Below are 14,390 nucleotides of genomic sequence, written 5' to 3'. Positions count from 1 at the left end.
TATAATACTTTGTTTTCTAGTAATAGACATGTACACAGTTTTTGTGTGTTTATTTTCAAATTATCATTTAATTATGCTTCAATCCAAATGCATTCGGATTAGATTTGTTTTTTTTTTCAAATAACTCAGCGCTCCTAAATAGGCAGCCAAAAGTTCAGTCAAGCCTTCCGAGATGTCATCCGAGGCTTGTCACAAGAGCCCCGCCCCCCAGCGTGGACATTTCTGCCATCACCGCCAAGTTGTTGCCTTGCCCAGGGGTTCCGTGAGCTCTCGGTCACCATCACACTTTCCGTTCAAAGGCGGCACTGAAACGACAGTACTTGCCGACATAGCGGCACCGAGCTGGCACAGTTGTACTGCCAATTCGAAAGGGCATTAGAGGAACACTGTTTAAGATGGCCACCTATAACGTGCGCCCTGGTTGGCTACGGCGGCCGATACTACTGGCTGCAATACTTTTGTTAGCAGAGCTTCTAACTGGCGAGCATGCAGTGATGGAGAGGCGGGTCGAACTCCGCGCCCCAGCGACACTCGGCCTGCGCGAGTCTGATGCAGACAAGTTGAGCGCCAACGAGTGCGAACTAATGGCTGCAGCCGTGAAAGTATTACCGCCCCTGGACCACCCGACCACTGAGGTGTGCACAGGCCGCCACCCAACACTTTCGCAAGTGGTGTTTCTCGTCCATTGCACAGAAGTGGTTCCGCATAAGCACATCTCTGAATGTGACGAGGCAGTACCGCTTGCAAGGAGCCCTCTGCGCAGCCTGGGAACACGGTAAATTTCCTGACCTAAAGACGGCCCCTGTTCCAGCAAAGCCCATGCTGGTCGACCCTCGATGCAAAGAGAGTAAACCGAAGCGGGCATAAGCCACGCGTGCAGCAGCAGCAGCAGATGCGCTGGTGCCAGACATGGAGAAGCCTCAGGACGACACTCCGTGGGGCGTTTTTTCTTCTCCAAGACCTGCGGTGTTCTTTCACCAGTGACCGAAACTAACTTGGGTGCTCCTGTGCTCCCACGGACCTTCTGGAGTGGTAGAAGAACCACGGCAGCCGGCTTTACCTAGTGCTGGCCAAGGTGGCACAAAAGTGCATTTAGACTCCTGCCAATCAGGCGAGGGGTATATGCTGTCAGGAGCCCGCAGGAGCTGCTTTTCCCGTATATACATCTTCATGAAAACTTGCGAATACAGCAAAGAAAGGCTGTGCATGGGAATTCTCAACTGGTAAAAGCTTCCCGAAATGCTCTGCGCAGATGAGTTTTAATTCCAGTGATGTGATTGGGTCGAGTCATTTCGTAGCAGCTTTTGGAGCAGCCAGAACGAGCATTAAGATTTGAGAAATATCGCTAGAAGGTGAGGAAAACAACCGAGAGGAGCCCCACAAGCGACTCTCTGCCGCACTGGTGTCTTTTAACGGTGATTATAAAATTCCCTCAGGGGAAGCACCGAAAGGGTTCGTGCGAGTGTGCATTCACTACATAAGCCCACAGATCATGAAAGAACGGGACTTTTTATTTAAAAGGGCTGTCGGGATAGCATTCCATTCGGCAGGCTACAGAACATTTCATAAAACCATGATGAACAAAGCACAGTCACATAATGTGGACAGTTTGATGTAGATACAAAACATTACAACATTTTGAAGCTAAAAACGACTACAAGGCAATAAAACACAACATGATTAGATCCACTGAAAACGCCTTTGAACTTGTTTAAGTAAGCAGAACATGTAATGAAACAAAACAGGCACTTGTACAAAAACCCAATTCCAATTAATTTCCGTGTTCCCCCTCCCAAAAGAATAAAACAAGAAAAAAGCGGGTGGGCGGGAGTTTAGGGCTCCTTCAGACTGCAGTGTTGTGCTCCTCCCGTGCTCTTTTCGTGTTGTGATTTCCATGCATTTTGGTGTGCTAGACCCATGTTTTTCTGGTTAAATATGCTTGAAGTAGAAGTAGAACTGTCATGACCGGTTCAAAGTTTTATTTTGTGCCATTTTGTCCAGTGCTGCCGCCACTGTTTTACCCTCAGCTAGAAGAGTGTCCACTTTCGATATCCCTGAAGCTCTTAGCCTTTGTGCCTTGGCTAATTAGATGCTCCGCATTCGCCAGCATTTTTGTCTTGCGGTCTCCACTTCTCACTGGAGCCTGTCTCGGCCATTGCGACTAGGACCAGCCTTGGCTTGGTCAAGACATCACTGCTTAGCCGCCTGAGCTTCTTCAGCTGCAATGCCCTCTTGGCAGTTTGCGCTCGTCATTCGCACTGTTCTCAAAACCTCTGGTGTCACATTGAAGCGACTTTCATCTCCTTCAAAGCGCTTGGAGAACGAAACGACGTGTCTGATGCCTTTAACAGTTTGTATCCTCAATTGAGCCCTTTCATTAAGGTTCCGGCAGTTCTTCCCGCATTTCTATGTGGAATGCAAAGAAATGCCTTCACTAGCATGACTATGAGTGGGAATTTGGTTTTGTCCGCCTCCTTATGCTCAAAAATCTGCTGTCAATACTCGTCAATCCGTGTAGACGGATCTGATTAAATATGTTCAAGCTGGAGTAGAGTGTATTCATCCATCAATTCATCCATCAAAGTAAAGACATCACAGGGTTTGACCACTTGCGGCAGCCTGGTAGCTAGCCTCCTCAAATGAACGAAAGAGGACTCCTCTTCCCTCAACTGTGGGCTTAAGAAGTGCAGGCTCTGCACAATGGCATTGTCGAATGGCATGCAGCCGTGACAGAAGGTACTCAGTTCATTTTATGTAAAAGTACCCAACCTAAATGTCTGTTTCTCTCCGTATTCCTAAAACGAAATTGCACGCTCCGTGTCCTCTCCCACTTCTACTCTCGCTTTGCGATTTGCAGGTGACCAAGTTTGCAACAACGGCAACTCTCTCCAGGCTTTCTTCGAGCGGTAAGACTATGTCATCATGAAGCATCCACACTGCTTGTGAACGATAGCCACCATCTCATAATAGAGTAGGTGGACCAACGGCTCACTTCTTTGAAACAGACAAAAAATCAGTGAAAACTTCGACCATATTCTTCACGAAGAGTAGCTTTGCAAAGAAAGTGTTATCAGAAAATGATTTCCTCAAGCGCTCTTGTAGCGCCCTTTCCCCTTTCCCGTTAGATACCCTTGCAGTGCCCTCTCCATCTCGACCCCTCCGAGCTAGTCACGTGAATGAACTCCTGCCACGCTTTATTGCAACGGAGATAGATTCCCACCTCTTCAACGCCCGTGGTGTAAAGAGGACTTCTCCCACCAGGGCGCGGCACATGCCCGGCGAAACGACGCTTTGGCGCCACATTGGCGCAGATTGCTTGACATGTAGCAGGATGTAGCAGGATTTACCTCTCAGCGCAGTTAGGCACAATTGGTGCACCTATCACATCGCTGAATTCCCAGTCGGGTCATTATGTGCGCAGTTTGTCTCTGTAATTTGTGATGTGTACTATGCATTCGATTTGAAATTATTCCACCAAATTACTCTTCGCTTCGAACCTTAAATGCACTCTTCACCCGTCCCTAGTCACAAGCAGTGTACACGACCAAACATGCCCTACAGCGGTCCCTTGAATGATGCTTCATGCTAACTGGGATAGCCTGCCTGTGTGGCCGAACAGAAACCCTCTGGGAGAGCTGCCCCTCACTGCACATGTGGCCACATGCAGTGGAGAGCTCGGGGAAGTCCACCTCCTTGGAGACGACAGAGGGAGCCCTGCTCGAGCTCGCCCCTTCCTTGCCCAGCACAACTACCCACCCAGGGGCACGCCGTGGTCGGCCAGCAGCTCCTTGTGGGTGTGGAGGTTGTCGACGCTCCTCTGCATCTCGGCGGCCACCTTGCGGAAGTCGTAGGGCAGCAGGGGCGCCTCGGCCAGCAGCATGGTGAGCAGGCCCGTGAAGCGGGTGCACACGTCCATGTAGTGGTACGCGGGGTCCAAGAACTGCTCGTACAGACGCAGGGTCTCAAACGCCGTGTGGTAGGAGGGGTACGAGCCCAGGCTGTACTTGCGCTGCAAGCACCACCATTGTCAGCTTCACACCCAGTGCACGGCTGCACGCAAGGGGCAATTCCACACAGTACTGACTACACTTTAGAAGGTAGGGTGTATGCTCACACTCATCATCATCATTGCACCACAAATCTTGTGGCAATGAAACTTTGAAGGTGGTGGGGAAATACGAGAAAGAGAAAACTTTGCACAAGGTAGCGATCTCACTGCGTTGCCAATGTTTTCGCAAGAAGTTTTGCCTGCATCCAGTCCTGTCAAAGGCAAGTCTTCACTAGAATCCATGCCGAAACAGTGAAAACGCGCTGAGGGCGCTACCTTGTGCAAAGTTTTATTTTTATCTTCTATATATTGTAAGGACTTTGAAGGACAGGTGCTGCAAGATGTTTATCCGGCAGAGCAGCCATCCCAGGACACAAGCTCAGCCGCAGGTGAAGAGAACTACGAGCCGATGAGATGGAAAATGATGATGAGGATGACGATAGAATGAAGAGGGGGTATGGGATAGTGCCTATGAGGTAACTGTAGTGGCTGCCAGTGTTCCGACAAGGTAGCGCACGACTATCTGCTCATCAATTTCCCCCTCCGGATGAGACCTGGCCTCAAGTGTTGGGGAAGCACGGCACACGTACGGCTTGAGGCGTGGCACGTGCACGATTTCCGTGCCACGGTAGTGGCGGTCCGGCGATGCACAAGTAAAAGCCACATGATATTTCACTGGGGAGGTTTCTTCAACGACAGTATAGGGACCTGTGAAGCAATGCGCAAATTTCTCACATAGTCCGGGCCTACGCGTGGGAGTCCAAAGTAGCACCTCGTCGCCAGGCCAGAACCAAACAGCCCGGAGTGTGGTGTTGTAGTGATACTTTCGCTTATGTTGGCCGGCTTCAGTGTGTAGAGGGGAACTCCATGGCAGTGGTTGTGGTGGGAGGGAGCAAACTTGAAGCGGACACAGGAGCTGATAAAAAGGAGGCCGTAAATGAGGAAAAATGGAGAATAGCCGGTTGTATTTTGAACTGCAGTGTTATATGTGAATGTAACAATGGGAGAATTGTGTCCTAGTTGGTATGACCAGGCTGTATATACATTGAAATCATATCAGATAGAGTCCAATGAAATCGTTCAGTCAACCAGTTCGTCTGTGGATGGAAGGCGGATGAAATTTCACGGACATTGTTTGCCGTACGAAGAACTTCAACAATGATGGATAAAAATGTCCTGCCGCGATTGCTTAAGAGGGTATGAGGAGCACCATGACGTGAGAGTATGGAACGCACGAAGAAATCTGCAAACTCTGAAGCACACCTAGAGCGAATGGTTGCCGCTTCGGCATAATGCGTCAAATGGTTCACTGCTGTTACAATCCACTGGAAGCAAGTAGCCGTGGGCAGGGCCCGTAAAGGTCTATGCCACTGTTTTCGAATGGCATAGAAGGACAGCGAAGTGGCTGTCACAGTCTGGCAGGCGGTGATGTGGATCGTCTGCACTGCTGACACGAAGTGCATGAAGTGACATAGGTGGAAAGGTTGGGCCAGAAGAAATGACCGTGGATGCGATCATATGTTTCATCAAAGCCTAGGTGGCCCGCTGTGGCATTGTTATGAAGGGCTTCCGATATCTGCTGGTGCGTGGCGCAACGGGAACCCATTCGTAGCCGGATATGGGCTGGTTGATACGATTCGGCACGCCATTTAAAAGTCGGATGCTCTGAATTTGACGCAGGACCGACAGTTCGGAGGCTGCATTGAGCCAGTAAGCTGGTTGATTATAGTATGGGGGTACGGCTCCTCACTTTGAAGTTCAGGGAGGTTTGACAGCTCAAACGACGTGCAGTTGATAGGCGAAATAAGGAGCGCCTTGTCGGGTGGCACTAACATTGAAGTTGAGTCAGGTGGCGGACAACGTGAAAGAGCATCGGCATCTAGATGCTCCTTCCCGGATCGGTATGTTCCAGTGAAGTCGTACTCCTGAAGTCGAAGTATCCAGCATACGAGGAGTTCTGATAAATTATTGTGCGTCTGTAAGCAGCCCAGGGCATGGTGGTCCGTTACAACCGTGAAGTGCCTGCCGTACATGTAGGGTCGAAACTTCTGGACGGCCCAAACTACGGCAAGACATTCCTGCTCGGTGATGATCTATAGTTCTCGGCGTAACTGAGGCGTAAGAAATCACCCGCTCGCAATGCTTTTGATGTGACTGCAAGGGAGCAGCACCGATCTCATGGCCACTAGTGTCAGTGCGAAGAACTGCAGGCCTGGATTCATCAAGATGGATTCATCAATAGAGGCAGCTGCTGAAGTGAGCGCGACCTTCAGATGCCGAAAAGCCTCTTCGCAATCGTCCCACCACTCAAATGATGTTCAGGAATGGAGGAGCTTGTTATGGGTGAAGCAACTGTAGCAAAGTACAAAATGGCGGACGTAAGACGTCAGGCCAAGAAAGAGACGCAGAGCCTTTTATTGCCGAGGCCGCAGGAACTGGACAACAGCAGCAACCTTGTCTGGGTCAGGACAGATACCCTCATTGCTCCCGACATGGCCGAATATTTTGATGCTTCGGATAGCCAAATGGCATTTCCTAGTATGCAGCGGAAGACCCGCACTGGCGAGGCACGTGCGGACCTCACTCATCCGGCCGTCTCAAGTGCTCATCAAAGCGTCGTCCAGATAACAGAGACAAGTTATCCATCTAAGGCCCCTGATCATACGTCCAAAAGGTGCAGGAGCATTGCAAAGCCCAAACGGCATTACGTTGAACTCGTAGAGGCCGTCAGGGATTACGAAGGCTGCCTTTTCTTTTTTGGCTTCGTGCATTGGAATCTGCCAATAACCAGAGCGGAGGTCAAAGTCAGAGAAATATTCCGCTCTTCATAGACTGTCCAAGGCGTCACTGATGCGAGGCATTGGATAGACATCCTTCCAAGTGATTTCATTCAGTGCGCGGTAATGGATGCAAAATCGAAGAGAGCCGCCTTTTTTCCGTACCAAAACCACGGGGTATGACCAGGGGCTCTTAGATGTGTGTATAATTTTGCGCTGTAGCATGTCGGTAACATTGTTGCTGATGACTTTACATTCAGATGAGGATACCCGGTATGGGCGACGGTGACTAAAACGGAATCCGTCTGTTTGAATTCGATATGTCGCCACGGATGTCTGACCAAGTGTACAGCACTGAGAATCAAATAAAGCTTTGTGCCTGCGCAGAAGAGCCAGTGAAGAGTCGGTTTGCGTTGGGGAGAGATCACAGCTGATTGTGGCGGCAAGGTCAGAGTGGGAGGACATAGCGCAGGATTAAGAAGTGGAGGAAAGGGGAAGAGCAGAGACCGCTTCGGAGTGGTAGCGATCGCGGTGCCTTGGCCTTGGAGGATTGTTTCAGGGGCAGTGTTTGTGGCGACTAACACCGCAAAGTTGCGACAATGACTCCCTTTGGTAGAAAATGAGCGCTGGGAGTTAGGAGCACATCTCCATCACGGACCTGGCCACCACAAACCGAAATTCTTGTCTCACAGCGAGGCCTAATAACAAAATCTGCACTCGCCACCAAGCGACACGGCAGAGTGCCGGGGATGCTGTCTGTATGCTCAATAGGGGCGATCTGAATGTCCGGGTTTTGGCAGTGGATGATAGCAGGTGCCGACGAGAGCAAGTACCACCCCAAAAGGAGCTCGTGAGAGCAGCAATACAAGACCTTGCACTGGATGTGGCCCCTAATTACCTCTACCAAAACATACACTGTACAGTATCCACGTGGCTCTAGCGCAACTTAATTAGTCCCACACAAAGAGGGGCCAGTGTACGGGGTTCTTACTTTTCGGAGCCGTGAGCACAAATTTCCGCTAATGACAGATATGCTGGCTCCAGTGTCAACGAGGGCACTAACATCAAAACCTTCAACTTTCACATATAATGTATTTGACGGTCTTTCTGGAGGAGTTCTTGGCTTTTCGACTGATGCAGTTTCCCCTCCAAAAACTGCAGGTGCCAGTTTTCCGATTGGTAGTCAGTAGTGTGGGACACAGGTCATACAGGCGAGACAGAGCGGCGATATGGAGATGGCGAGGGTGATCGGCGGCAACGTCAGGCACACTCGTTCGAGGCGTATCAACTAGGGCCGGAGGCGGCGGCGAGTGTCATGGTGAAGAGATGTACTTCTTTCGTGGAGCGCCGCAGGGAAAGCGGATATCACGTTCAAAAGGTGCATATCCTCGCCTCTCATCCTGATGACGTCAACGACAGAAATGGGAAACGTGTCCGCGGATTCCACAATAATAGCAGACACTCGAGAAATCCCGGTGGACAGGTCGGACGCCGGTGTAGCCAGCCTGTGGGGAAGCTGCGGGAGAGATGGTGCGCAAAATGTCCATGAGCCGGCAGGACTTGTATTGGTAAGGGTGGCTTTGCTGCGATCGCCGAATAGGACGGTACGGTCGGGATAGGAACACAATGCGTCGTTGGGATGATACACGTCATGGAGTCTGTCTGGCAAGGTTGCAGAACTAAGGGGTGTCCGCGCGAATGTTATCCCGTGAAGAAACAGGTGGGTCAGGCAGCTGCAGCTCTTCGCGGATGATACTGCGTGTGAGAGCCCGTACATCCACGTTCCCTGGCATCTCAGTGACCCAAGAATCCTGGTGCAGACAAATAGATTGTAGCTTGCCCAGACGTTGACACGTTGTTTGCACATCGCTGGCGCTTGCAGGATTTTGGACTGCGAGAGCGTTGAATGCAAAAAGGATCAATGGCCTTCACTGTTGGCTTCCGGCATCTCAGCATCCACACAGCGACCAAGAGCAATGTACGGGGCGTACGTCTCTTCAGGGTGTTGGATACAGGAAGCTAGCCTCCTTTTGGCAACGTCCGAACGATGCTTGGAGTTCCGAAAATGTTGCGCAGCTCCTGCCTAAAGTTGGCCCAGTCGGTAATCCTGCCTTTGTGGTTTAGGAACCGTGTTTTTGCCACCTCCGTCAGGTAGAAGCCAACATTTTGGAGCTTGAAGGAGCCGTCCCATCAGTTAAAAGCACTCACCCGTGCGTACTGGTCCAACCAGTCGTCGACATCCTCACCGCGGAGCCCGGCGAAAAATGGTGGGTTGTGCTGGCGGCTGGTGCTGTAAATGTCGGAAACGCAGCAGGGGCGGAGCCAGCGTTTTGGCTCCCGGCTTCACGCTGCATGGCCTCTGGGGGTAAATGGCGACCGGAAGGGAACTCGAGGGGGGGGGGGGCAGTCGGCAGGCGTGGAGGGTGACATGGAGGTAGAGCTCCACCATTTGTAAGGACCTTGAAGTCCTTCATTTGGTAAAGCAGCCGTCATGGAACACACGCTCAGCTAGAGGTGAAGAGAAAGACCACGAGGCGATGGGATGGAAGATGAGGTATGGGATAGTGACCATTCGGTAACTGTAGTAGCAGCCAGGGCAGTGCATGACTAACTGCTCACAATATAGATACGTACGTATAATGCATATCGCGATGGAAACATATGGTGCACGTGCTAGATAATGGAGAACGGCAGTGCGCCAGATGCAGCAGCCGGCATTGCCAGCGTCCGCAGACTCACAAGCACCAACGACCAAGACATCACAGGCTTCGCCAGCGACATGCGCGAACAACTCTGATCACCATCATCACAGCCTCTCGTCGGCCATCTCGCTCCGAGCAGTGCACCCCTCCTTCACAACTGCACCACCCGATCGCATCGAAACTGCGCTCTTAGTGCCGGCCCAAACAACGTCACTGCTGCCCATAACACGTCCTAGTAGCGGTGTGAAATGTGGAAGTTCTTCAGCCCTCTCATTTTTCTTCTCAGTTAAAGAAACTCCTTTCGGGGCTCTAATGGAGCAGAGTGAGTGGCCCTCTTTTGAGCGGCCACGGTTATACCAACCCAGCACTCCCACTGGAAGCTCCCACCGCTTCTTTCCCCCCGCCGCAGTGAGAAAACGAGAACGTGCACCGAGGAAGCGCGCCAACCCTCGATAGGCTCACCTTGTCGGGCCGGAATGTGAAGATGGCCGAAGGGACGCCAGCCAGAAAGTTGAAGGCCGTGTTGTCCATTCCCCCGTGGGTCAGGTACACCCTGCAATGTTGCACACCCACACGCTACCATATGGCCGTGTACCCCGCACACCTCGCCTCAATGAGCCCTCTCGACACCTGCATTTTGGAATGTAGCTAGGAAAGTGGGGCGAGTTTCCAGCCAGGCACGGCGAAATCATCATCATCATCATCATCATCATCATCATCATCATACACCATAGGAAGAAGGCCTCACTCATAGGCTTCCACTCCCAATGCAAAGTGCACAGGGAATGCAGTACAAGCTATCCAACGCTGCTGGCTGGAAATATCACGTTGCCGACGCATAACACAATTTGGGGCGAAATTGACCAAGAAGTGGAGTCAGCTTAATGGCTTTCCTTGCACAGGAATCTCAGAAGGCATACGGGCACCAGTTCCAAGTGTTTGCATCCCCATTTTGGCTGCACTTAAGCTTTCGCTGGAAAAGCATCGTACACTATATTTTCCCCGTGTCAGCCTCCCCTTATGTGTTGTGCCTGTTGCGTTCAGGTTGCATTCAGCACTCATAGTTGTCGCATGACGAGGACTAATCTTCAAGTGGCTGCTCAATGAACCAGAAATGCCAAATTGGAATGACACGCGTCTCAGTGCAGTTGAAGCACCACAGAAGAAGGCCGCTTTTGAGGAAACTATGTGCATGCATTTGAGACAAGTATAGCCAATCAAGAAACGTTTACACACAGACAAGCCCATCACTGGAAAAGAAGAAACACCCAAAATGGGTGATTCCTTTGGTAATTTAAAAAATCATATTTTGTAATGGGTCAGCTGTATGAGTTATTTGGCTGCGATTTCCAGATACAGTCACGATATCTAAAACAAGCGATAAAAAATAAGACAGAGTGTCATTAATTATGCCAATTGCACATCATTGTGTCATTGTGCTCCTTGGAAGCACACGCAGAAAACGGTACGCATAAACTCTAAAAAATTTCTTCAGGCCCTCAAGTCCGCTTATGTGGTGTGAAAGTGAAAGACAACAATTATCAGACTTGTCCACAGCTGCATCGTGTTTGCATCTCTTTCTTCGCTTTAATTTCAGTCTTCATCTTTTGACGCTTAGCACTCCAACGGGCAGACTGGGCGCAATTCACGGGGCCGCTTCCCCCCCTCAGTGCGAGCTCGCCTGAGCGAGCACCCATCGTAATCACGTGCCGTCACAGTCACCGGCCGTGTGACACGCACCGGGCTCATTCGTGTCCCATTCTGGCATGGTGCCCGGATAGGAGTGCTGTGGTTAGCGTACTTGGCTGTGGGTCTGGTGGGTGACACAGGTTCATATCCCACGCGAACCCAAACAATTTCTTATATATTTGCTTTCTGTTTAACGCGACGGCCGTTTTGGCACCATTCGTGTTGACAGCGGCATCAGCAACAACTACAGACACACAATCGGTGCACCCAAAAGTAAACGCCCCCTAGTTTATACACACGTTCATTCACTCATGGTAGCAATAAAGGGGTGCAGTTAGAGCACGTGCATGCTTGTGGGCGGTGCTCACGTGAGGTTCTGGACGACCTTCTCGTACCCCAGCCAGTAGTCGTACAGCGTCTGCGTCCTGTTGAAGGGGACCTGCATACAGAGCCCGGCTCAGCTGGCCGTCCCCCCGTTCCAAGGAGGCCCCGCTCTGGGTGCCACACATGCAGGCCGACCGACTCGATCGTTAACATTCAGGGGGTGGTCAGACGATAACAGCTCGTAGGTCATGTGGTCCCGTTACTTTTTAAAGATGGTATTCTTTCTTGGACTATTCAAACCCAAAACGTTAGGTCTGTCTGTCAGTCTGCCCCTCGATTTAGCCACCCAGCCACGAGTTAAAAGAATACTTGAACGAGGCAAAGCTTTTCCAAACCACGAAATCTGGAAACACGTTATGCTTGTCAACCCCCTTGAGCAACAAGAAAACGTTAGGCATAATTAGAAAAACCCATCAATCAATACGCAAGCGGTACTTGCGATGTTTGTTTAATTAAAAATACATGGCTGCTTGGTTTTTGCGATAGGAAATTAAAAGTTACCCGTTGAAAACAGTGCTTTGACCCAAAAAAGCAAAAAGCACTCATGCCCGTGGCTAATTCCTTGTGGTGGCATTCCAAGAAGCCCCACAGTAACAAAGGTTCCAGAAGATGCCACGTGAGCCGTGGAACACGGGAAAATTGGGCTGACTGCAGCCAACCTCCACCATCGTGGCGGGAGCTGGAGGGGAAGAGCGTGCCGGGGGGGGGGGGGGGGGGGCGAAAAGGATTTGCACGGCAGAGGCGGAACACCACCATCGTCTTTGCAACAAAGTGAGCAGATATTCAGCCAATTCTTCTTCACAGGCCAAAACCAAGCTGCCATTCGCTCAGAACACTTGCCTCGACAGCAGTACGTCTGTTTCAAAGCAAGGCATTAGTGGGGTCAGTGGGGCCAGAAAAGCTTTTGCAGCGCACTCAGCTTCTCCCCCTTGGCTATGCAACGCAGCTCTGCTTTCTAGGAGAGGCCCACCCACCAGTTTGGTGGCGTTCCCGAGAAACCAGTTGAGCACGGGCGAGGCGTAGGCGAAGAACATGATCCCTGCAAGGACAAGGGGACACGGGTGGGACACTGGTTCTCGCACACCACACCTCGGGGCCGTCCCAAATGAGGCTGTCTCACTGACCGGACACGCAGTTGTCCACGTTCACGTAGCCTACGCCCCCTCTGTCCAGCAGCAGCAACTTGTCCTGCAACAAGAACGGACGACAATAACAACTGCAGTCCCTGGGGAGAAATTAACCGGGTGGAGCAGGTGCACGTGGAGCTGCAGTGTCGTCGAGCTGGAAGCATTGTTAGCGGACTCGTCAAAGTATCAGATCGAATTGAATGGAAGCCGAGGTTTTCTCCAAATTATGTAGTCCTAATTAAAGTCATAACCGACCTTATATTCGAAGCTCAGTATAGCGATATGGCAACTCTGGTGTGACAATCTTCCAACTATTTGCGAGCTTCCAAAAAAGCCGCCCGCATCTTCCCACGGGGGGAACTCGAGTAAATGCGTCGCATCTACTCGAGTCAAGCAAAGCGTCACGTCAAGCGAAAGCCAAGCAAAGACGCCCTTGACTGAATTCCGAACGCGCGCTCCGCCGCTTATATACGGTGAGGGGACTGCGTAAGCTGGTCCCAGTCGACGACTGCGGCGTGGACTCTAGGGGTTTGAGCCTAGCGCGGATGTTGCTTCGCCGGAGAACGGCACACTGGTTATATGCGCAGCGCGCCCGAAGGAGAGGAAACCGCGGAAGAGAGAGTACTGCACATGCGCCGGCCCCAGCGCGTCTGCCGCGGCTATGACGCAACGTGCCGCGGCTATGACGCAACGTGCCGCGGCTATGACGCAACACAATCCAACACAATCCACTTTAATCCAATCCAATCCAAGCCAAGCCAATCCAATCCAAGCCAATCCAATCGAATCCAATCCAATGCCCCTCGCGAGAGAGTGTTCGAATCCAATCCAATGCCCCTCGCGAGAGAGTGTTCACTATCGCCTCGACTCGACGCGCATGCGCAGTGAGCGTGCGGACTACGGACGCCAACGCGGGTGACATCGTGAGTTACTGAAATGCTCTGCATTTAAAAGCCCGACAGCAGGGTTGGAAATGCAACAAAAAGGTTTCAGAATCAAACGTACAGGTTGCATTCACTGGGGGGGGGGGGGGGGTGGCATGCATGCGGGCAACCCTGCATGTGTGCAGCCATGTACCCAGGGCTGGATTAGCGAGGGGGGGGGGGGCACGTCAGAGGCTCCGCTCGATCATATGAAAAAAGTGTATCTCGAGTGCTCGCTGCCCGCATTGAAAGTTGAAAGTAGGGGCTTCAGCCTCACATTCACACCGAAGCTGACTAACTCGTAACAGGTGGGGAGGATTGGGGGGCCCCTCACGTTATGGTTGACAACCTTCGAGTCCATTTCAATGTAATTTAGTTATTCCTACTCCTCTTCCTTGTTTTCCCAAGGTTTATGAGAAGACGTCTTGGACCAAAAGTCGTGGGTACACAGCTTGACGGGGCCTAAGAAGCCACATAAAAAAGGCCCCGAGCTCGGATCCGGTCTTTTTCGGCACAGGTCGTTCCGGTAGTCTTTTCGGTATTTCTAAGTGCGCGGCCGTTTCCGCGCGCGCACTTTTCGGTATTAGAAAAGGTCAGGCATGCGAATAATGAAATAGTGTCTGAAGAATATTGTAAATTGTTTAAGCATGAGGGACGTTATCTGTAAATATTGACAACTTAAGCACTGCCCTACGGGCTCATGCACAGTTTCTGCCAGAAATTTCAATGTATCGCGCTTG

The 14,390-nt window shown here is 51.2% G+C and overlaps 1 protein-coding gene across 3 annotated transcripts in view; it reads right to left on the bottom strand.

Annotated features, from left to right (window-relative positions):
• LOC144149905 (N-acetylated-alpha-linked acidic dipeptidase 2-like) overlaps positions 1-14,390 on the bottom strand; it is a 114,781-nt gene that overhangs the window by 19,995 nt on the left and 80,396 nt on the right. For 2 of the 3 annotated variants that reach the window (XM_077681630.1, XM_077681629.1), the window contains 5 exons: positions 12,725-12,788; positions 12,575-12,639; positions 11,585-11,655; positions 9,990-10,080; positions 3,757-4,009 (listed from right to left, as the gene is read on the bottom strand). In XM_077681630.1, the coding sequence (XP_077537756.1) occupies positions 3,757-4,009; positions 9,990-10,080; positions 11,585-11,655; positions 12,575-12,639; positions 12,725-12,788 (544 nt within the window). The remainder of the gene's footprint in view (positions 1-3,756; positions 4,010-9,989; positions 10,081-11,584; positions 11,656-12,574; positions 12,640-12,724; positions 12,789-14,390) is intronic. The other variant, XM_077681631.1, reaches the window with a different exon arrangement.

The sequence above is a fragment of the Haemaphysalis longicornis genome, unplaced genomic scaffold (genome assembly GCF_048455015.1).
Source record: "Haemaphysalis longicornis isolate Haplotype H1 unplaced genomic scaffold, Haemaphysalis longicornis Haplotype H1 scaffold_8, whole genome shotgun sequence".
In the NCBI taxonomy this organism is placed as follows: domain Eukaryota; kingdom Metazoa; phylum Arthropoda; class Arachnida; order Ixodida; family Ixodidae; genus Haemaphysalis; species Haemaphysalis longicornis.
The sequence above is the reverse complement of the archived record's forward strand: the minus strand, read 5'-3'. Positions and strand labels throughout refer to the sequence as shown.